The sequence below is a fragment of the Gadus macrocephalus genome, chromosome 22 (genome assembly GCF_031168955.1).
Source record: "Gadus macrocephalus chromosome 22, ASM3116895v1".
In the NCBI taxonomy this organism is placed as follows: Eukaryota; Metazoa; Chordata; class Actinopteri; order Gadiformes; family Gadidae; genus Gadus; species Gadus macrocephalus.
In genome coordinates, this window is record NC_082403.1 from 5,243,987 (window position 1) to 5,267,969 (window position 23,983).

Below are 23,983 nucleotides of genomic sequence, written 5' to 3' on the forward strand. Positions count from 1 at the left end.
CTATATATATATATATATATATATATATATATATTGTGACATTGCTGTGTTGTGTGTGACATTGCTGTGTTCTCATATGCCCAAACTTTTTCAGTGACCGATACCGATATTGGGGAGTAAAAGATAACCGATATTCAAAACATAGACGTATAGACCTTTGTATATATTTCGTCGTGGGATTTGCTGCTTTCTCTAAATCAATTCCTCAGGCCACAACAACGTCGTATTAAAACCATGAGAAAAAGGAACCAATTGCCTGTAGTTATATTTTATGTCATATTCTTATATATCATTTAATGAAATGCAATGTTCCACTTCTCTTGCATATGAACATTCTGTCATATCCTAAGTCGAGTGGCCATAGGTTATGGAAACACAGTTAATATTTTCTTTGAATTGTAAAGTAACATTGTCTTCCATTTTTATCAATTCTGCAGGAACTCAAAGCAACCTTTTCGTTGCTTCTCAAACCCGGTGAGAAGACCTACACCCAGCGATGCCGTCTGTTCATTGGTAACCTGCCCAACGATATCAGCGATGAGGAGTTCAAGAAACTGTTTGCCAAGTATGGAGAGCCAAGCGAAGTCTTTATTAACAAGAACAAAGGCTTTGGATTCATTCGATTGGTAAGGACACTTACATGTTCACTTCAATCATGGTTTCTAAAAAATGGTGCTAAATGTTTATTGTGCAGGGTCAAATCCTAATTATCTCATTCTTGTGTCGATTGTAGGAGTCGAGAGCGCTGGCAGAGATTGCTAAAGCCGAACTGGACGACACGCCCATGAAAGGCAGGCCACTGCGTGTGCGATTCGCCACACACTCTGCGGCCCTCTCAATCAAAAACCTTTCGCCCTTCGTCTCCAATGAGCTCCTGGAAGAGGCCTTCTCCCAGTTTGGCATGGTGGAGAGGGCGGTCGTCATTGTTGGCGACCGTGGTAATTCCACATGCAAGGGACTCGTCGAGTTTGCCTCCAAGCATGCTGCCCGGAAGGCCCTTGACCGCTGCAATGAAGGAGTGTTCCTGCTCACTAGGTACGTTTTTGACCTTTTTCGTATGAATATCGGCGGCCAAACATTTGAATGTGTATTTCGATTGGTTCTCGTTTGTCCCGCCCCGTTAATTCTGTATTTCGATCCCACAGTTCGCCGCGGCCAGTGGTTGTCGAGCCCCTGGAACAGTACGATGACGAAGATGGCCTCCCAGAGAAGCTGGCCCAGAAGAACCCCAGATACCAAAAGTAAGGGGTTGTAGAAATATATTCAGACCACTACTAAACTTCTGAAGAAAAATAAAATGGCTGATCATTTAGATGTAGGCAATTATTTATTTATTAGGGTGATGACGGTATTGCAAAATCAATGTTGTGGCGCAACATTACCCCGCTGATGACCATGACACCGGTGTAGCGCCCTAGTGCACAGATTTGTCTCGTTCCGAGGCTAGGCCTTGGGGACATCTGGTGCCAAACTCGACCTACTGTAGTCGTGTTAAGGTTGTTTGGGACGCCTCAGCTTACATTTTCTGGGTTGAACCATAAAGCCCTACCTGTAGGCGTAAATGAGATGTATCGGAGAGGAAATCCAGGAAGAGCATCATCTTTAAACAACGCTGTTTGTCTGCAGGGAGCGCGAGGAGCCACCCCGCTTCGCCCGGCCGGGGACCTTTGAGTTTGAGTACTCCAAGCGCTGGAAGTCCCTGGACGAGATGGAGAAGCAGCAGAGGAAGCAGGTGGAGGTGAACATGCGTGAGGCCCGCGAGAAGCTGGAGAGTGAGATGGATGACGCCTTCCACGAGCACCAAGCAACCATGCTCCGCCAAGGTCAGTGTGGACCCAATTGTATAACGATGGAAAACCTCTTCCGGGAAGTTGTTTTAATTTCCAATGCATCATTATGCATCCAGAAGGGGAATTCACTCCCCCATAACCGCAGGGTGTTAATTGAGTGGTTCTTGGGTCTTCAGACCTGCTGAGGCGACAGGAGGAGCTGCGGCGGATGGAGGAGATGCACAGCCAGGAGATGCTCAAGAGGAAGGAGATGCAGCTCAGGTGGGCATAATGGGCTTTTCATTTTGGTAACTGCTTTGAGATTCTGTTAGGACAGTACGCTAATGATTTTTATGCTACATTCTTGGTTATGGTTTCATTCCAATATTATTCCAGTCATGGTTCCACATAGTTACAATTTGCAGTAATGGAATGCTAAATGTTAATATCTCACCCATTGATGGAACTGCTATTGACGTTAATCTCACTGAGTGTCACATGCCGTCTGTCTAGTCGTCCTCGAGGTCTTATTGATGTGGTTTCTCTTGAGCAGGCAGGAGGAAGAACGTCGCCGGCGAGAGGAGGAGATGATCCATAAGAGGGAGGTGGAGGAGCAGATGAGGCGCCAGCGTGAGGAGAAGTACAGGGGCGTGGGCAACTTCATGGAAAGCGTGAGTCCAATCGCTGAAGCCTAAAACAACATGAAGGATTTTGGGTTAAACTTGGATTAGATTATGTATTTGACTAATAGACTTTAGGTAAGAAGTGTGTTTTGCTTAATTGTTTTATTTGTTTTATTCTTGTAGAGGGATCGTGATATGAGAATGAATCAAGGTGGAGCCATGGGCCTGGCTGGTGAGTAATTGCTGAATATTTTTACATGCGCCAACTCCTGAGTGAGAATTTTTTTGTTTTTTACATTATATGAATCACTGTTAGGCATGCATATCACAATTGTAAAGAAAAATTATGTCAGTCTTATCGAGAGAGTAAGGGGTTATATGTTGAAGTTTATGTATAAGCTTTATTCCCTGCTGTTAAGATTAGTAGGCTGTAGAGTGAAAAACAGTAAAAAAATTGCCTTCCATGTTTTTCCAGTCAAAACTGTTTTTCCAAATGTGTGACATGTAGTCATGTCGTCCTTGTTAGACATGCCTTTTGGCTCTCCAAACCAGAAGTTCCCCATGGGTGGACTGGGCTTTGAGGGACAGCAGGGTGGGATGGGAGGACCCTCTCCTGGAGGCATGATGCCCAACGAAATGGTAAGGTATCCCACTCCTGGGAACATCCGTAATTACCACTAGCACCTTTTGGCTATGTTTCCCCTGCTGGGAGAAGATGTTGGCAGCAGTTGTTGTTTAATTAACTTTGCAAGCCAAGCGAGGCCAGGGGCCTGACATCTTTAGGTTTCACATCCTGTGGTGGATCTGCGGACGGTACCGTGGGAGCTCGCCCCCAGCTGTGTTGCAGATGTGCTTCATGTCGTCCTGACCTTTTTTGCCTGTTTCAATGGCCAGCCAAGCCCCCCTCAGTTGCTCTCATGCGAGAGCCTACTCCTTTACTGCCCAGTCATCCATCAGTCAACCTGTACTAAAACCGATCATTTCAGGGACCTCTTGTCAGGGTGCTTTGATACACTCTGAAGAACAGCTCTCGTAAGACCCTGATGTCTGTGCGGTAGGCCACTATTGCAAGTCCTGTCTTTGCGGAGCCAGACAGGCACTATGTCTGGCAAGAGAAAATAATGGCGCCTTTTTGGAGTTTTTGGAGTTTTTGAGGAGTTGACCAAACTGCCAAAAATGTTCACCAGATGAGCATGGCAGGGGTACTCGTTGTCTGTGTGAACTTTTATTAAGATTCCGAGTCAATACTTCCCTATGTTGCCTGAAACCTCTCCACCAGACTGTCTGGGGGATGGTACACACTGGTTTGTGTAGATCTACGCCTGTATTATATATATATATATATATATATTTTAGGCTTACAACTCCAAGCTGTGTAGGTCCCTGTGTTGTCCCGCCCACTTGACAGCCATTGCCAAGCTACGCCCCTTATATCACAAGTTTAGCGCTGGAACTTTTGAATCTCTTTGCAAAACTGCTATTTGTGAAATATTGCTGTACGTTAAAGAAACTTTGCGAGCGAGCAATCAAGTTTTTAGTTCAGGTTGACTGTGTGCTGGTGTTTTAATGTATGAAACTGCTTTGCTGGAGTGCTGGTGATATTTAACTGATGGGGGTTGAAAGCTGAGCCATGGCCATACTCTTTTATTTTATTTTTTTGTCCTTTTCATGTACACTTGCCTGTAATAATATATACTGGACCTAAGAGGACCTCTGAAGTTCATATTGAGCCTCAAAACTGTACTGCTTTACAAAACGGAACGCTACATTGATGGTCTACAATTATCATTGGATACGACAAGGATTAGGCAATACGTTTCTTTCAGTCAGTGATTTCAGTGTTGGTAACTCATTTACATTGACTGCATTATTCATACAATATTCCAAATAAGACCATTCCTGCACTTTTGACTTCACCATTCATATTTTCACTTGCATGCTTCACAGCTTAGCCATGGTATATGCACATTGGGTTACGATCAGCTGTTATCTCTGTCCATACCGTATATTTAAGATTTCAATGGAAATCCTGCAGACTTTCCAACAGGTCTTTGGATTGGTTGGATTTCAAATAATTTCCCTACACGAATAACCCAGATTCCTTTTTAAGAAGAAAAAAAAGCAACCATAGCACTGTTCTATTCTTGAACATTCCCAAACATTCTGATCCATGTATTGTTTTCTATCTATTTAGCTGGTGCATAATAGTGTCTTTAGGCTGAAACGCACCAAATCTCAAGGGTAGAGCACAAAAGCAGCGGAACTTCCTTGTGTCCTTGTCTTCACACCGGGGGGGGGGGGGTATATCGGATCCCTCTTGGACCCGCCACTTAAATCAACAACAAAAATGGTGTCGCAGTGCGCTGCTTCAAGCTCTATGGAAGAGCTCATTGATTCACATGAGAGCGGATTGAAGGCTGATGCGCTCTACTCTTGACATTTTGTGTGCTTCGGTCTTAAAGGAACATGCCATTGTTCTTGCATATAATAAATGTTTGCCTATTCACTTTATTTACATATATGCCCACAATTGCCCGCCCCAACCACCACTGCTACAAACCATTTTTTTAATGCCTTGCTATAAAACATGCTTGAACGTATTATCAAATGTGGTGTTTTTCCATTGATAATCCTGAAGGACAACAATGGGAGCGGCCACCTAGATTCATGATTGATAGATGAGCCTATTCGATTCTACAGTATACTGGTTAGGATGGTAGACATTTCTATCCATCATTCACCGGGATGGACACTCCCTATTGTTATGTGACACGGCAGGGCTGATTTAGAAAATGGCTTATAACGCTTAGAACTGACGGTAAAATAGGGGCCTTTTTGCGGTTTTGCCGTGTTCAAACTGTTCCGGACGTGGTAGTTTTTAATGGCTTCCCAGACCACAGTCCACCCAAATGCTCTCTGCAATCGTTTACTTGTACAGAGCAACTTTGCAGAAAGGCATATTTAGGCTGTATATAGCTGTCGTTGGGAGTATAATAAGCCGTGTCTTAAAGCTTTGGCCCCCCATGTCCATTTGTGTTGTTGCTGACATACTTGTGTTCCATCATCTCTGGGCTCAGTTACTGCATATATCAATTGGATGACTTCTAGCACTGACACAGTATTTCCATACTGATTAATCTCTGGATCTAGTCCATTCATATGCAGCATCAGGACTAGTTAAGTTTGCAACCCTCTTGTTGGGAAGAAAATTATAGTTAAATTTGCTATCTAAATGAATTGCTTATAAATCTTTGGAATTTATATTTTCCACTAGTTAACCGCATCAATTTCACACATCAAGGGGGAATATACAACATTTGTACGTACAAATATTAGGGGGGGGGGGGGGGGGGAGTTTACATCCAAGTTGCTTTTTTTGTATTGGGTGGGGCCGTTTTCATTTTTTGGAGATGCCAGCAGTGAGAGCGGTAGATCCATCTGGCATGCACTGGAGTCCCACGCTAGGTAGGCACTGACTAACGAAAGCATTACCCTTTCTTCCTTCTCCGTATGTAACCTGTGGCACCTGTGGATCTCCATATTGGAACGAACGGTACCTTCGGATGTGTCATCTGCCGGTTGTGTTGCAAATCTGCTTTTGCTCATAAATCGCAAAAACTCTTACCTCTCGACACATACTCACACGCATATAACACTCTTATCACACACACTCTCACACACTCATTCAAACGCTCACTCACACACAAACACCCACACACACACGCACTCTCACTCTCTTAATAATACTACACTTCTGCCCCCGTGGACATGAATTGTGTGCCGTCACACTGAACATCACAATTGACCCCTTTCCCCTCGTTGCCTGAATACGAAACTGATTCCCCTAACAGCGCAATGAGCGCTTCCCCCAGGGAGGTCCAAGGGGGATGGGTCCTGGTAACCCTGGGTTTGGTAGGGGCCGCGAAGAGTTTGATGGACCTGCCAAGAAGCCACGCTTTTAAACGCTGGCCCTGGCAGCCATTTTGCCAGCAGCGGTTGCCCTCTTTGTGTAGTTCCTCTTAGGGCAAACCTTGTTGAGTCATAAATGTTGTATTCAAGTTTCCAAGTGATTGTGCATTTTTAGCCCCAGAGACTCGAGTCATTTTATGGCACCTAACGAAATTTCTTTCCTTTTTATTTTATTTTATTTTTGTATTTGGAGTAGACCAGTAGGGACCACGTAACCGTGGTCCACTAAAGGGTACCTAATATGACCCATTTATCATTTCTTTCTTTATACAGTTGTCTCATATTCTTTTAGTGGTCGTCATGTAACAATTGTAATTTTCTCAACTTTCTATCTATGGCTGTGTTTTTGTGCCAACCATTTGAAGTAAAAGCATGTATTACAATAAAGACAAATATTGGTTCCATCACAGGAAAAAGTCTTTAGAATTGTTTTCTTAAAACAAGATGAAATATCCACACCATGAGCATCCGTTTCCAGTAGTTTCAAATACAAAAAATGCCAGGGTGGTCACAAGTCTGAAGGAGAGGATAACTTACTTACTTACATGTATTTAAATTTTCAAAGACTTCGTCCAGGCATTGAAAATTAGTTTCTGGTTGGATAACTAAGAATTATTCTAACATGCATTATTTACAGTTACTGGTTCAAGCAGCTGTACTTAGTGATCTTAACTTTTAAGAAGTAAGATCAATGCAGCTAGTTGACATGTAATGTATTTTGTAGTTTTTGTTTTTGTTCTATCATGAGGGCCTGTCTATACAAAACCAGGACCTGTTTTTGAGATCTGAGATTTGATCTTGATTAATTTGGGGTGTATCCCCTTCCAAAATAACTTTTCTATGTCTCAAAATATCCCCAAAAAACTTTTACATTGGTTTGGGTCAATATTGCATTGAACATGTATCCAAAGAACACTATCTCTTAAGGAACAAATTATGGCAGCCCAATTTGCTGATATTCAGAGTATTCTCCCTGATCGTTGCACCAGTCAATGTGTCAAGCTTCTCTTATACTCTTATTTTAAGTTGGTTAATGCTATATGTATTTTATAAACGAATGCCATTAATTTACCTTAATTCATAAGACTGGAAAACACCAGTGCAAGGTTTGTCATTTCCTTTGGCAATCCAATATTTCTTAGGTGTGTTACTGAATTAATCGTTTCCATTACTATTTATTTCCAATCTGCTTGAAAGAATGCAAGCGTCCCAATAGATCCATCTAGTATTCAGCTCCATAAGGAAGCATCACATGTGCCCAAGTAATGCCTTTATTTTAGCCAAGACAAGATTGTGTTTACATTTTACACTCAAACAAAGAAGGTATGCCAACAGCTGCCCTTACCTGAAAAATAAATGTCTAAATTCATCATTGAGCCTCGAATGCTTGTCTCCAAAATGATGTCCTCCTCATCCGCAATAAGTAGCCAAGTTTTAAGTGAAGTTCTTGGAAAATTGTAGGTCATAGCGTACAAGTAGCTATTGTGATTTGTTATTTGCTCAGCATTGTGTTGCTGTTTATTTAATTGATAACGCATCCACTGTAGAGCTGTATGTAGATATAAAGGGCTCAATCTAAGGTTACTTAAACAGAACGGTTCTTATTTTCTTGATAATACATTAATTAAAATATTTAATTTCTCCCAAGTACCTTCTGTTGGATATCACTAAATGCTACACACTGTACTTGTAAGGCAACTGGATTGGACAATCCAAGCATTCCTGATGGGTCCTGACAAAGAATAATTGTCGTTTCAAAAAATGGCAAAAGTATTTCAGAAATCAAGTTGTAACTGCTTTCTAACTGGCTGCCTGCTTTGACTTTGGTGAAATATCCACTGTCAATCAGGCAAAATTATACCTTATGGTCAAGCACTAAAACATTGCAAACATATTATTGCAAGTAACTCCCTATGAGAGTTGGTTTGTGACTTCAAATCGACCTTGTGCTTATTCTCTTAAGCTTACGCTTTCTATAGGTATGTGAACTGAATTCAAGTCTTGAGATTGATCCGGTTAGCAGGATCTCTCGGGTTTGTGCTTTACAAATATTGGAGCATTGTGATCATGCCCAATAAATTAAGCAGAGTAATTTTCTTACCACCTTGTTCATTTTTCTCTGTAAATTATTAAACAGAATTCTTCAATACTTGATACATTTATTGTAAGAAGACTTCATTATAAGCACTTATTAACTTAGATATTGAATAATTCTTAAGCTCAATGATGTTGAACGTAGTATCAAAATATGCAATTAAAAAAAAAAGTTATGTTTTTATATCATACAATCTTTTCATATGTATCATTGGAAGAATCGTAAATCGTACGAGATATGAGTATACTTAAAATTGTAATTAGTTAATTCTGGGCACGGTACAAATATGTATCTGTTATACGGATTAGTGGATAAATATCTTGGTGAGAAAATGGAGTGCCATATTAATAAACGTGCCATTTTAAGAATGGCATGTTACCAAGTACTATTTTGCTAGAGATGCACTAGCTCGAAGCATCAACTATTTGCCTGAAAAGTTACTAGAACAACGGCACTTTCAATAGAAGAGAACAAATATATATTTAGCACTATACTATGCGCTACAATCAGAATTTTAAACGATTGGAACAGTAAAATCTTGAAGTTAATCCTGAGTTGATAACTATATATATGAAACCGCAAATTTGAACTCCCAAGTTCGAATATAAGGAAACGTTCTCCTGGATAATTGTTTGTGTCAGAATAAGACATGCTCCACTTATGATAAAACAGCCACCCAGAAGAACATATCCATCGAGAAGATCAACCTTTTGTATAGAACCTAACCCAACCATGGAGGACCACACCAATTGGCTGTAGGTTAAGCTAAAAATATGATTGGAAAATTGGAAATAAATTGTGAATTTTAACATGTCATGTTATGTATATGCTTTGGTGTTATTCACATTCTTTCTTTTAACAGGTTTGATCATCTTAAAAGTGGACAATGAAAAGCAAGTGACCAGAACGAGTCTTAATTGCTAACTTTAGTCCTGCCTTTTAAAAGGTGGAAAAAAAATGTGAAAGACAATGTTATCTCCCTATTGACATATGCATGTCTAGTTTATATAGCCTATATATATTTTTGATTTTTGCAGAAAAGGAAAACTTTGTTTTAATAAGTAACTGCTTTATTTAACACAATTTACATAAATCTAATTGACAAATCTAATTTAATCTGCATTAACAAAATTAAATTGTTCGTTAATAAAAAAAACTCCTTATAACGGGCAAGTAATAACCTAAGAGCCCCCAGATAAAAAATAGTTTTTCCTTTTCTGGCATCCACCGTGTGCCTTAATTTGAACTTAAATTAGTTGTCTTTCCAATTACAGCACTAACATTGGTGCGGCCATTAGAGCCTGACCGATACTGTATTTTAGGGTCCGACAAATATTATCAAGTCAAAAATGACTGATATATCGGCCGATATTCAAAAATATCGATATGCCTGTTTTTTAAAAATAAATAAATATATATATATATATTGTGGTATCCTTGTGGTAGCGCTGCTCCTTGGGATTTGCTGCTCACCCGCCAGCAATTATTTCGGCCACAGCAACATCGCATTACAATCATGAGCTAAAGGAACCAATTAAATGTGTGGGGAGGAGCTACTAAATTTCCCACAGAACATGACAAACTGTTAATGTTGGGAGTGTTAACGTGGATGTACTCAGTTCGTGTTTTGAGATTCAGCCAACACAGGAGGATTTATAAAGAAGGAATTTCATTTATATATCGACGCAATTTCTGTAAAAGAAATCGAGATTTTATTTCTAGCCTTGTTAAGCCAATATTGGGTAAAGAAATCGACCAAGCGATATATTGGTAGGGCTCTAATTGTCACCCATTGCACAGCCCAAACACAGAACTAGAGCGTAATATCGTATCTTTCGACATGTCTTTCTTTCTCACTGTTCAACACTGCCATGTGTGTCGTCTAGTGTGTCCCGGCCACACCAGACGCAATGTCCCTCGCCTGCCATCGCCTTCCATCCCCCTGCCCCTCTCTAGTCCAGCTAATGGGAGTATGCAACGGTTTCAATGGAAGTGCTTGAAACCAGAAAAAATATATTTAACCTGGCAATGCGTCGGTTTGGTCCTGGCCAGCTTTACAATGAAGCTCTGCCGTCATCAAGTCTGACACGGACCAAGAGCGGATCTGTTGACTTTCTCCATACAGCACCTTGATATTGTAGTTTTTCTTTTTCGAGTTTTATTCAAATGTTAAAATAAATTTCACCTTTTTATAGAAAACGAGGCAGCCATGAGTGGTGCTGTAAAAGCCGCATGATGGTGGAGCGCCACTATTAAATTCTTCAGGGAGAATCCTGATACGATTTTAGATCATCGACTGGTAATAAGCCTGTGATTTACCGTGTTTCTCGTGCGCTGATACCGAAAATTCTCGAACCAGAATATCAACGGCGAACCGATACATCGCTTGGCCCCTAATCATTTTCTTATCCTCAGCTTGTTGTAAAATTCGATCATTTGAGCTGTAAAATAATGTTGAAAATATAATAGTGCTGTTTTCTTTGTATGACTGCTTGTACTTCTTCTTTCCATTGGGGTGGGGGTTGAAATTGGGGGGATATCCCTCCATTCCTGTGAACCCTTGCTGAAATGGATCTGGTCCACTGCATTGTTGTGGTTGGGGCAGTTGTTTGGTATGGTTGTAATATTGTTTGCCTTTTAGGTCTCTTCCAGCCTAGTAACCACGTTCTTGATATAGCCCTGGATGCTCCTCTTCCATCAACATTTGGGGTCCATGGTTTCTCTATGGATCCAAGCTTATGAACATTTACGATACATATAGGGCATTTAACGTACGCTTTCATCCAAAGCGAATTACAACAGTTTATACACAGTGATGGGGGACTCAACCATTCAAGGCTTGAGCATCAAGGGTTAGGTGTCTTGCTCAGGCACACGATAGCTTCACTATTCGAGGCAATTTGTTACCAATTGAAGAACAAAATCTTAGCTTTAGCGTACAATCAGATGCTCTCATATATAAATCATTCATTGAAGAAACACAATATATAGCTTAATCGATGCTCACATGAGTAGGTTACCTGTTTTAGACTGCATACCTTGGATGTATATCTCCTCACTGGAAAGTTCAGCAATAGAAGTTCTCAGTGCTTGAGCTGGTGTCATATGCAGGAATTTAGACCGTGTCTGTCTGGGAAATGGCGTGTTATCTGGCTGACTGGTCTGGCTTGCCAAATATTGAGTAAGAATAAAATCAAGGTGTAGTTTCCTAGTCTTTAGTTTCAAACATACCACAGAGCCCAGGCGCTTTGTTCATTACGTAACATTTTTCAGCTCAAATTCAAAGCGATTTAAAATAACTGTATTCAACCATTAAGATACAAGAATCATTCGAGTACATACAATTCATAAAATAAGCCATGTGGCACATTTTAGAAACGAAATATAGATTGTTTTTAAGAGATTAATGCATTGGCCAATAGCCAGATGGGATTTTATTGAGCGGCAGATTTAGCACCCTGGTAGTGGGGGAGAAGGAAGCCTTTTGCGAAGCGGCCGGGCTGGGGGTGTAATCTTTGACCATGTTCTGGATGAAGGATGAGCCTTTCGCAGCACGGTTGGTAAGTACCAGTGACTTGAATCGTATTCAAGGAGCCCCAAGGGAAGGGTGCGGAGGAGCGGTGTAGTGTGGGAGAACTCGGGTAGGCGGAAGACCAGCTGGGCTGCTGCCTTCTGGATGAGCTGCAGAAGTTGAATGGCAGACCAGACAGAAGGGAGTTGCAGTAGTCCAGACCCGAGATGACGCTAGCCTGGACGAAAACCTGCGTGGCCTTCTGGGTGAGGAAAGGACGTATCCTCCAGAAGTTGTGGAGCATAAATCTGCCGGAGCAGGTTGCAGCAAAGGACATCTGGTAATCCAGTGTCACACCCAGGTTCAGTTTGAGCCACACACAACAGTTCTGTACCGTAGAGTTCTCTACATGGATGGAGAAGTCGTTGATGGGAGATGCCTTCCCTGAAACGAAAAGCATCGATCTCGTTCAGACTGAGCGTCAAGTGGTGTTTCGAAAATCCACGAGATGTCGGCTAGACACTCGGATTTAAAGCTGGCACCTGGTTTCATCTGTCCTCTGCATAGCTGTGGTAGGAAGTGCCATGAGAGTGAATCCCAGAACCCAGTCACTTGGTATATAGAGAGAAGATGATGGGACCCAGAATAGAATCCTGAGGCTTGTTGGGCTACACGGTTCAGATTCTTTCATGTGAGAAGGCAGAGTGCAGAGCCTGAGACCCCCAGTCTGGTGCTTTTCTAGCAGTGTGGAGTTTATCTGAATGCAAGGAGGGCCGCCTCCATTGAAAGGGTTTATTGGTGATGGTTAAAGAGTTGGGTAAAGACGTCACACAAGTGTTTTCGAAATCAATGGATGGAGAGAGACAAGTCTGTAATTCTTAACATCAGATGGGTTTGGTGTGGGTTAATTTTTATGGAGGGTTCACTGCTGTACGATTTTTCGGATAACAACCAGTTATCAAAGAGGTATTGATGAGATGGGTAAAGAAAAAAAGGATGGTAGCCATACACTGAAGGTAGTTTGTGGATAGGGTTGAGATGGCAGTTGGTATGAATTGACCACGGGTGGAGCTCAAAGGGATAGTGCTAGAAAGAAAAAATTAGTGCTGAAGAGGTGGAGAGGACAGGTGTTGGATGAAATTTGTAATTTTTTTAAGATGGGGTAACAAAATTCCTCTGGAGGAGTGAAATGAGGGAGCGGGTGGATGAAGGAGGAGAAATAAGATGGACATAACGATTTTGGGGGTTGGATTTGGTAGTTAGAATTTTAGATTGTAAGAAAGAGCTTTTAGCTGCAGATAAGATGGTAGAAAAGAGGAGCGAAGAGAATAATAAGCAAGAACATTGTCAGGGGGCTTGGATTTGCACCTTGTCTCTCAGCCACGTGTAATGGCCCCGTCAGCACTCTGCTTGCTTGTGCCTGCCAGTTGGATTAGGGTAGAGAAGAGAGAATAATGTCCATGGAAGAGATGCGAAAGGCATGAGTGAGAAGGAGTCATTTGAGAGGAGAGCTGATAGGATATATGAAGCGAGAGAGGGGGGGAGAGTTGCTGCGTACAGTGAAAGAATGTGTAGAAGCGGGAGGTGGTTCGACATTTGGAGAGGTGAAAGTGATATGAAGAGGCAATGCAGAAAGGTCAGTGGCAGAGCCATTCCTTGTGGTAGTTTGACCAGCTCTCTGCGTTGTGGGGGGGGAGGGATTGATGGAAGAGAACAACTACTGAGATGATAACTTGTGTCTGGATGTTGAAATCACCGAGAAGCACCAGCGGGGGGCCCTCTTCGGGGATGTTCGGTAGGAGGACGTCTAATTCCCATGGAGGACCCGGTGAGCGATAGAGATCAGCAATGTATAATTTCACCTGGTAAGTTACAGACACGGACTGAAATTCGAAAGGCGTTGAAGGTGTAAAGAGAAATCTTTTATTAGTTGGGTTATTGGAAGATACCTAAGGAACCAGCCCCATGGGGAACAGGTTTCTAAAGGGAATGTAGGCGATTCAAGAGAAAATGTAAACCAATCAGCATCTGCTTTGCCAATGGCCGGCCGCATTCGTTCTGATGCTGATTGGCTGCCTTGCTCCATCGGTGTCCCTGGCCAGCATGAAACTGGCAGGGCAGGTTTGACAGAACTAAATCTGCACGTGAAAGTAGTCCTTTGTTTTAGCTTCCCTTGGACGAGTTTCCGCTCAAAGTTAATCATATTCCTTTGATTGATTCCAGAGAGGACACAGTACAGCAGGTTATACTTTGAGTGAGGAAAGGCATTTGATACTTAATAATATACATATAAATGCATTATTCTTTAAGGGCACACAGAACAAGTTAATTACAAGATGGGGGATGTTTTTTTCTTTTTGTATTGATATAACATTGCCTATATTTAATGATGAAAGGCCAGTAAATCAATGAAAGGTCAGCTTTAGCAAACAAAAACATGTCCTGCATCAAGCCAGCAGTGACTCGATTGGAGAGTAGATATTCATGGCGCCACAGAAACCCACAGCAATATATATCCTATTCAAGTAGCCCCACGTTCAGCGTGCAGTATCTGGACATCTTCAGTCATCGATCCATTATATTTATAGACCTGTCTTTTGTACCCATAATCAGCTGTGTTTGTCGTTTGGGTTCCATGTAACCTCCATCTCCAATTCCAGCACTGTTCTCCTGAATGACCTCCACTTGTCTCTTATCTTCCAGTTAAAGCCATCATCGATCATGAGACCAAGAACGGTATTCCTGTAATCGTATTATGAGCGTCTTCTCCCAGGTAAGGACATCATTGTTTAGCTATTTCAGTCTTTGTTCTAATTTTGGGGTCAGAAAGTAGCAAGACTGTGAATGTGATCCTGGTTTCAGCCTCCATTGTTGCCTTCTTCCTTCTCTCTGTCTCCCCCTCTGTGGGTCTCCACTATCTTTTTCTCTGTCTCTTTCAGGGGGGGAGCCCTCTCCATTTAGACTGCCCAGATGTGTCGGCAGCAGTTGGCTGGTGCTTTGTCACTGAGCTACAGGCTACCACTCCAAAAGACCTTCCCACAGGTACCACACACCTCCTCCTTTTTATCTTTGGAAGTCAGAATAAAGTATATCTCCTTGGCCCACACATTATTGTACTTTTACCGCTAAACTGTCCTCGTGTGCCAAGAGAGGATTCAGACACGTCCTCCAGGTCCCATGTGGCATCCAGAACCCTCTTACCTAAGAAGGGCAACCCTAGTGTCAGGCCGGCCCTGTCAGAGACTCATGTGCCCCCCCCCCCCACCACCATGCAGGCGGCAAGCAGCAGCGGCAACAAGAACACGCATCCTGCAGTGCCTCAGAGAGACGGACCTGATGGTGTCGGAGCAGGCTGGAGCACCAACGTACAAGAAGCTGAAGAGCATTGGGAATCACGACTAGATCTCCTTCAGAACCAACCATGGGTTCGTCGACAGCTGCTGTCCACAGGTGTGTGTGTGTGTGTGTGTGTGTGTGTGTGTGTGTGTGTGTGTGTGTGTGTGTGTGTGTGTGTGTGTGTGTGTGTGTGTGTGTGTGTGTGTGTGTGTGTGTGCGCGTGCGCATGATGGCTCCCACGCGTATCCTGCGTCCATTTGGGGTGTTGGTCCCTATGTGCAAGATGCAATATAGACATGACCAGTAGGGGCAGTATGGTATGTAACAGGGTCAGGGGTCAGCACATCAGCAGTGACAACAACGGCAAAGGAGAGCCTTTGCGGTCGCTCTTTCTGCCTTGCTCTCACAATTACTACATAGTAACCTCCTTTAGTATCCCCATATTCCTTTTCTACGTAAGGCAAATTTGAATGTTTCTTTAGTGGGCCCTCTTGTGGAATCTCCCAGTAACACTAAATGTACATGGGTGAGAATGTACCTTTCAAGACTCGGCCCGGATTGCATGGTTAAAAACACAAGTGTACCTCCAGCTTTAAAGCAATAGATCAATGAATCTAAATATCTTCTCTCTCTCTTCTGTTGCAGGAGATGGCGGCTGTAAAGGATTATTTTGAGAAGCGGTTGCCTTGACTCTCTCTCTCTCTCTCTCTCGCTCTCGCTCTCGCTCTCTCTGTCTCTGTCTCTGTCTCTGTCTCTGTCTCTGTCTCTGTCTCTGTCTCTGTCTCTCTCTCTCTCTCTCTCTCTCTCTCTCTCTCTCTCTCTGGAGTTATGACCCTTGCACAGAAGAATATTAATATGGGATGTCTCATTGCATCTACAATTCCGGTACTAAAACCTAATTTTAAATCAAATCTAAAATAGGACATATCTGTATTTTGATTGTGGAGGAAAAATAAAATGAGGCCAATTTCATTGGTTCAATTATCTTGTCCTTAAACTTTCTTTCGTTGGAAATGTATTCCTTTGCATACACCTACAATGTACGTCAGGCATGATAGGATATTTTGATTGAGATACTCCGCCATTTTGAGAATTCTTGGAGAACAGAGTTGTATGTATCCTAAATCAACGTAAATATACTGTTTTTTCCACGTCTCGCATAAAAAACTCTGCGGCAGTTGCAACAAAACGTCTGACTAATGCACATGAATAACCAAACAATGACGAATAAACCAATGCTAGAAACATAACCCCACATTCCTATGGTACTATAGTATTATTGCCTATGATTACGTTAATGCCTGATTGCGCCATAAACTGCAAACACATTTGTCCACAGTTGTAATTATTTGGTATAAGGAAGTTCCAGATACCTTTGCTTAAAACCTGTAACGGACATACCTATGCGTTCTGTGGCGTAGGTAATCGCACGTTATGATAAAATCACTTTTTCACACGACGGTCTGCGGTTTCCATGGAGACGGAGGAGCCTGGTGACGGTGGCAGAGAGAAGGACCCTTTGCAAACGTCTGTCAGTGTCTATCATAGACAATGACCGTCAGTCACCTACCACACTTCCATTACGAAGCAGATGAGTAGGTTCACCAGCAGGTTACTTGCACACCACATAGCAGCTCAACGGGCAGATTCAGGACACTTACCAGAGCCAGTGGGTTCTCAATTATACGCAACAGAAGGCACGTCTGAAGTATAGGCCTGGGGCCCTGATCTCAACTAAATTTCAAGTCAGTCTATTTACACCCGTTGCACATAATTTTTGCACTGGGATCATTATTTTTTTCATCCGCTATTACTTTACTGCATCTTCGTACAGGATATTGTTTTATACGTTTTAGTCTCTGTTCATGGATAGTGTAGGTAGGCCTTTTTACAGGCCATTTTATATTGGGTTTACTGCTATTGTATTTTTATTGTAAGAAATTGAATTGTTGTATTGCGCTTCTGGGTGCCTCAATTTCCTTAGGGCTTAATTAATTGATCTAGCTATTACGTTATCGAACTAACTAATTCCACGCCCATCAATAACTAACGACCAATGGGAAGCAGCAAGGCGGATCCTTCTATTTGGTCATCGAGTCTGGTCTAGTCCCGTCTATCACTGCCCTTCGCCATTTTGAGTGAATCGTCGACCTACATTATTGAACTCAGAGAAAGCGTCGATTTCCGTGACAATTCCCCTCGTATCCAGCGTTTCGATTTTAACCATACGATAACTCGAGACATAGCAAATGTCTCGAGATAGATTCAATAGGAATCGCGGCGGAGGAATGAACAACTTTCAGCAACGCAGGGGTGGCGGCCCCGGTGGCCCAATGCGAGGAGGACTGATGGGGAACCCACATTTCAGGAATCACCCTTTCGGGAACCAGAACCGAGGCGGACCCATGATGAGTAACAACTTCAATAAGCCGCCGAACGGTAACCAGGGACTACAGACCTCTCCGCAGAAGCCACAACAGCCCCAGTCCACTCCGATCATCCCTCCTCCGTCACCAGGCCCGGCTCTAACGATGAAAGGCCCGATACAACAGCAGAAGGAGCAACAACAACAACAAAAGGACCAAGAGCAAAAGGAGCAACAACACCAGAAGGAGCAGCCACAACAGAAGGTTCCCACTAACGTGACCCCCGTACCCCAACCGAAGATCTCGTCGCCTCCTCCGAAACCGAACATTTCATCCCCTCCACCCAAGCCGAATATTTCGTCGCCTCCACCGAAACCGAACCTCTCTTCGCCCCCACCCACCCAGGCCAATAGAAATCTGAACCAGCACCAGCACCCGAAACCTCAGATGAACAGTTATAATGGCCAGCAGCAAAGGCAGATGAGCCACCAAGGCCACAAGCAGTCTCCACAGATGAACAGACCCAGGCCCCAGCAGCAGGTGCACAAGGAAGATAGTGGACCAGAAGGTGGACACCCCACGGTTCGTTCTGGTTTTATGCTATTAAACATCGACATGCTATCGAATATACTGTCCTCTAACACTGCTTATATTGTCACTGTCGAAGTTTGTCGCTTTATACGGCTTTAGTATCAAATATGGTTGTTTTATATTGGTGCTATATATTTGTTGTGGATAGCTAATCAGACAGCACGCAGACAGAGGTTTGTGTCAGATGGAAACCGTGATGAATTGTAAACTCGGAGTAGCACTTATGGGCGGTGTTTGACAGGAGGGTTGCTTTAACGACGTGCAATCTTCTGTAGATGCCCGTCAACGCCGCCGGTGGCACGTCTTGTGACTACAGACAAACGCCCCCAAAGATACTCCGCCATCTTGTGTCAAAAACAGCTGTCGTATCGCATCGGTTATCGTCTAATCTACACAATGTAAAATCTTTAAGACAGCTTCGCCCCCACCCTGTCTAAATATTTTAAGATTGATATTCACCTGTAGTTAGAGTTAATTACAGTGTTTGGGACGGATATATTCATATGTAGGTCAAAACTCACCTGTCACTCAACCGATTCGGAATGGGGGGGGGGGGGGGTACACGTGACTGCATACAAATGTGTCCACAGACATAGTGACTAATGTATGATAGTAAACATTATTGGCCCTTAACACTAACATTCAGAAACAACACTGCATCAAAAGGATATTGGCTTTAGCAACACCAGTAGAGGCATATACTTTTCCCTGAACTTTTAAACGTTGCAAACGTGCAAAACATAATTATATATTTATGTGGCATTCGGTCCAATGCTTCATATATATCTGTGGCATTCAGTAGGCCAATGCTGTGGTAAAGTATGACCAAGTGTTTCTTTCTGTTCAATTAATATAACTTTATCAATCCCCTGTAGGAGAAATTTGTTAATCTTTGTCCCTATAAAACAATAATGGTAAAAAAATTAATACAAAACATGACGTAAGTAAGTAAAACCGTCCAATCTGAAGGCTCTACTTAACCGCTCCCCCTACTCACTTCCACCAATGCAAAGCGAACAGAACTGAGTAGGGGAGGGCGTAAATGCAACGCAAATTCAATGTGAACATGTATGACATTTTACATTTAGGGCATTTAGCAGACGCTTTTATCCAAAGCGACTTACAATAAGTACATTTGTCATAAGAAGTGCATCAATATATCGCTGTCGGTACAGAAAGGTTGTTCATAGAACCAAGTGCAAGTACCACAATCGCTAGGCTAATCAATTCCCCGTGTTACAGCCATGATAGCAGTTGCTACACAGTTAAGTACTATAATGCAATACAATACAATACAATACAGTGTACAATGGTGGCCAGAAGGGGGGGGTGGCTATGCAATGCCGAGGTGCACTCTGAACAGGTGAGTCTTGAGTCTTTTTCGGAAGATGTGAGCGACTCTGCGGTCCTGAGAGCGGCAGGGAGCTCGTTCCACCACTGAGGTCCCAAAACCGAGAAAAGTTGTGACTTTGCTGAACGGCCTTTGCTAGCTCTTAGCGATGGCGGTTCCAGACGTCCAGCTGAGGTAGTTGAGCGGAGGGATCGAGCTGGGGTGTGAGGCTTTAATAAAATCCCGAAAGATTTAGAAATTCCGCCACACTTTTTTTTTTTAATGTGTCTCCAAAAGAGGGCATGTCCGGGAAAAGCGGACGTCTGGTTACCCTGCGTACGGGAAACTCCTTTGATTCCTACCTGTTCCACTGTTAAATAGCGGCCTAAATTGGTGGGGGCTATCCTGGTCATTTCTCTGCGTGAGAAATACGTGTGGTGTGGTGTGAACGTGTGCATGGGTTGAATTGCGTGTGTCTCACGCCGAGCCCTGCCTTGTTTTTTATTAAGATATGTAAGTATTGGTTATGGTAAATGTTGATGGTTCTTTTGAATACTTCATGAATGCTGACGTGCTTTTTAACAATTCTGCAGGAACTCAAAGCAACTTTATCGTTGCTTCTCAAACCCGGTGAGAAGACCTACACCCAGCGATGCCGTCTGTTCATTGGTAACCTGCCCAACGATATCAGCGATGAGGAGTTCAAGAAACTGTTTGCCAAGTATGGAGAGCCAAGCGAAGTCTTTATTAACAAGAACAAAGGCTTTGGATTCATTCGATTGGTAAGGTCATAGAGATTCAATTATATTCTGGTTACATTTTTTTTTTTTTTTTGTGCAGGGTCATTTCCAAATTGTCTCATCTCATTCTTGTGTCGATTGTAGGAGTCGAGAGCGCTGGCAGAGATTGCTAAAGCCGAACTGGACGACACGCCCATGAAAGGCAGGCCACTGCGTGTGCGATTCGCCACACACTCTGCGGCCCTCTCGATCAAAAACCTTTCGCCCTTCGTCTCCAATGAGCTCTTGGAAGAGGCCTTCTCCCAGTTTGGCATGGTGGAGAGGGCGGTCGTCATTGTCGACGACCGCGGCCGTTCCTCAGGCAAGGGCCTTGTCGAGTTTGCCTCGAAACCAGCTGCCAGGAAGGCCCTTGACCGCTGCAACGAGGGCGTTTTCCTGCTCACAACGTAAGTCAAATTCTGGGATTTATTGAAATGCGGAAAAACAATTCCACGTCCATCTTGGCCACGTGAGAAATTGAATTGGTTCCATTTGTCTTGCCCCATTATTCATATATTTATTCTGTCTTCTGATCCCACAGTTCGCCGCGGCCAGTGGTTGTCGAGCCCCTGGAACAGTACGATGACGAAGATGGCCTCCCAGAGAAGCTGGCCCAGAAGAACCCCAGATACCAAAAGTAAGGGAATTTAGAAAACAATCAGGTCATGTGCCTTTTCGTTTTTGTGTTTGGGTTCGCTTATGGCCAGGTGCACAGCGATGTGTTGATTAGGGCTATTTTATGCAAATGTCAACCATCCCAATCATGGTTTATTGACCATCAGATGGTCCTTGTGAGGTGGGTGGGGGATGAGGGTTGGAGATTGGAAATGTCTTAGTTGAACCATAATGTACTTTCTGGTGAGTGAGTGAAATGTATCTGAAAATAAATACTTTAAATTCTTTAAAACCAAAGTTGGATCATCACTGTTATACGTATTCTGAGATTTTTAAGTGAGCCATGAATCCAAATAGTTTGGAAACTGCTGATCTAATCTTTTAACTCGCCACAAGGGAGCGCGAGGAGCCACCCCGCTTCGCCCGGCCGGGGACCTTTGAGTTTGAGTACTCCAAGCGCTGGAAGTCCCTGGACGAGATGGAGAAGCAGCAGAGGCAGCAAGTGGACAAGAACATGCGTGAGGCCCGCGAGAAGCTGGAAAGTGAGATGGAAGATGCCTTCCACGAGCACCAGGCTAACCTCCTCCGCCAAGGTCAGCGTTGATCCGATTGTGTAACACCGGTGGTCTAGCGAGACTGGTTTAAGCTGGTCATTGTCTATATTTAATGTGTATCTGTATCTGTTTGAAACGCAGAGACCTTTTGGTTCATTATTAGGTACTTCAGCATATGTGGATATTTCGTAACCTTTGTGACCAGTCTCTGTTCGAGTCTTATTCCAGAATCGGTGTTGTGTCAGGTGTCTTGTTCACCTACATTGGCAAGCTTAACCAGGCTGCTGGTACCGCAGGGTGTTAATTGAGTGGTTCTTGGGTCTTCAGACCTGCTGAGGAGACAGGAGGAGCTGCGGCGGATGGAGGAGATGCACAGCCAGGAGATGCTCAAGAGGAAGGAGATGCAGATCAGGTGGGCATGATGCAGTTTCATCTTGGTATCGGCATTGAGCTTCTGTTGGGACAGCATGCTAGAGATTGTAACAGATTCCGCTTTACAATATTCCTGGATATAAAATTTTTGTGTCATTATTCGAATCATGGATCCATCCAGTTCCCATTCTTAGTACCAACACTAAATGTTGATGTCTCTTAATAAATTCAGAACCTGTGCACCATTGACAGAACTACTAGTTGCGTTAAGCTTGCTGTGGGTGTCCCCTGCTGCCTGTCTAGTCGTCCTCGAGGTCTTATTGATGTGGTTTCTCTTGAGCAGGCAGGAGGAGGAACGTCGCCGGCGAGAGGAGGAGATGATCCATAAGAGGGAGGTGGAGGAGCAGATGAGGCGCCAGCGTGAGGAGAAGTACAGGGGCGTGGGCAACTTCATGGAAAGCGTGAGTCCACCTCCTTGGCATCAGGAATTATAACTCCTAGTGAAACCTAAAACCACATGACGGCCTAAGTTTGAACTTGGAATCCGAGTATGTGTTTGACGAATGGACTTTTGGTAAGAAGTGTGTTTTACTTACTTTTCATGTTTTACTTTATTCTTGTAGAGGGAACGCGATATGAGAATGAATCAAGGTGGAGCCATGGGCCTGGCAGGTGAGTAATTACTGAATATTTTCACATGGGCCAACATTTTAGTCCATTTTATCCAATATCGTTTATGAATCACTATTTGGCACGCATATCCTACTTTTGCATACTGTAAAGTGGTAATACATAACATTTCAGGTAGCTTGTAGCTTAATTTTACCTTGACAAAGTTGAATCAATAAGGATTTCAATAATGTGAACAATAAAATCACATCCCGTTACTGGTGTAGTCTACAAAAAGGAATTGCGGGCCGGGCCCCCATCCTATAATGTCCTTCAGGGGGAAATTTTCCCAACATCTTAAAAATACATTGTTTATTATATAAGCAGACCAGACAAAGAGGCAGACAGACATGCTAGACAGATTGTTTGAAGGTATGCATAGAGATGAAGGACATTGTTATTAGTAAGGCTACCCCCTTATATTTAACTGACCTTTTCTATGATCAAAAAACGGCTTTGTTGACCAAGGTTTTGTAAGTTTCCAAGTCGCATAAAAAAAGAAAGAAAAACATGGAAAGTGTTGCTACCGAACACAACGGTGGTCATAACATGTTGAAGTTAATAAGCTTCTTTCCCTGCTGTTTATATAGCTTAGTAGGCTGCAGAGTGAAAAACCGAGTCAAAAACCTGCCTTCAATGAAGCCCTTAGGGGCAGTTTCTGACATTTTCCTTTTTGTTTTTCCTCTGAAATCTGTTTTTCCAAATGTGTGACATGTAGTCATGTCGTCCTTGTTAGACATGCCTTTTGGCTCTCCAAACCAGAAGTTCCCCATGGGTGGACTTGGCTTTGAGGGACAGCAGGGTGGGATTGGAGGACCCTCTCCTGGAGGCATGATGCCCAACGAAATGGTAAGGTATCCCGCTCCTGGGAACATCCGTAGTTACCAATAGCAACTCTGGCTATGTTTCTCCTTGCTGGGAGAAGATGTTGGCAGCAGAAGATATTGTTTTTGTTGAATAAGCCCTGCAGGCCAAGCACGGCCAGGGGTCTGACATAGCCTTGACATCCGGTGGTGGATCTGCGGACGATCCCGGGGGAGCGCACTCCCAGCGGTTTTGCCGATGTGTTTTTACCAGGTATTTCAATGGCCAGGCAAGCCCCCCTCAGTTGCTATCCTGTGAGAGCTTACTTCTTTATTGCCCAGTCAAGTAACAGTCAACCTGCACTAAAACTGATCGTTTCAGGGACCTCTCTCTTCAGGGTGAAATGATACAGTCTGTAGACCAGCTTTTGAAGGGCTCTGCTCACTCTCATAAGACCCCGGTGTCTGTGTAGTAGGTCGCTATTGCAAGTCCTGTCTTCTCTGAGCCAGACAGGCACTTTCTCTGGCAAGACAAAATGACGTCTCTAAGGATAACATTTTGTATTTTTATTTTGTGTCATTTTTTGGGAGTTGTTAAAGC

At 43.2% G+C, this 23,983-nt stretch overlaps 1 protein-coding gene across 6 annotated transcripts in view; it reads left to right on the plus strand.

Moving 5' to 3' along the window:
- sfpq (splicing factor proline/glutamine-rich) overlaps positions 1–23,983 on the plus strand; it is a 37,152-nt gene that overhangs the window by 1,873 nt on the left and 11,296 nt on the right. Inside the window, exons 2-13 of one of the 6 annotated variants that reach the window (XM_060044309.1) lie at positions 438–626; positions 734–1,035; positions 1,146–1,241; positions 1,627–1,823; positions 1,967–2,051; positions 2,323–2,440; positions 2,576–2,624; positions 2,919–3,031; positions 6,244–14,740; positions 14,907–15,009; positions 15,243–15,417; positions 15,949–16,287. In XM_060044309.1, coding sequence (XP_059900292.1) covers positions 438–626; positions 734–1,035; positions 1,146–1,241; positions 1,627–1,823; positions 1,967–2,051; positions 2,323–2,440; positions 2,576–2,624; positions 2,919–3,031; positions 6,244–6,354 — 1,260 coding nt within the window. In that variant the 3' untranslated portion in view covers positions 6,355–14,740; positions 14,907–15,009; positions 15,243–15,417; positions 15,949–16,287. Of the gene's footprint in view, positions 1–437; positions 627–733; positions 1,036–1,145; positions 1,242–1,626; positions 1,824–1,966; positions 2,052–2,322; positions 2,441–2,575; positions 2,625–2,918; positions 3,032–6,243; positions 14,741–14,906; positions 15,010–15,242; positions 15,418–15,948; positions 16,288–17,402; positions 18,252–20,183; positions 20,373–20,474; positions 20,777–20,910; positions 21,007–21,380; positions 21,578–21,865; positions 21,951–22,253; positions 22,372–22,533; positions 22,583–23,297; positions 23,429–23,983 lie in introns of those variants that run through there. The other 5 variants (XM_060044308.1, XM_060044310.1, XM_060044311.1 and 2 more) reach the window with 5 other exon arrangements.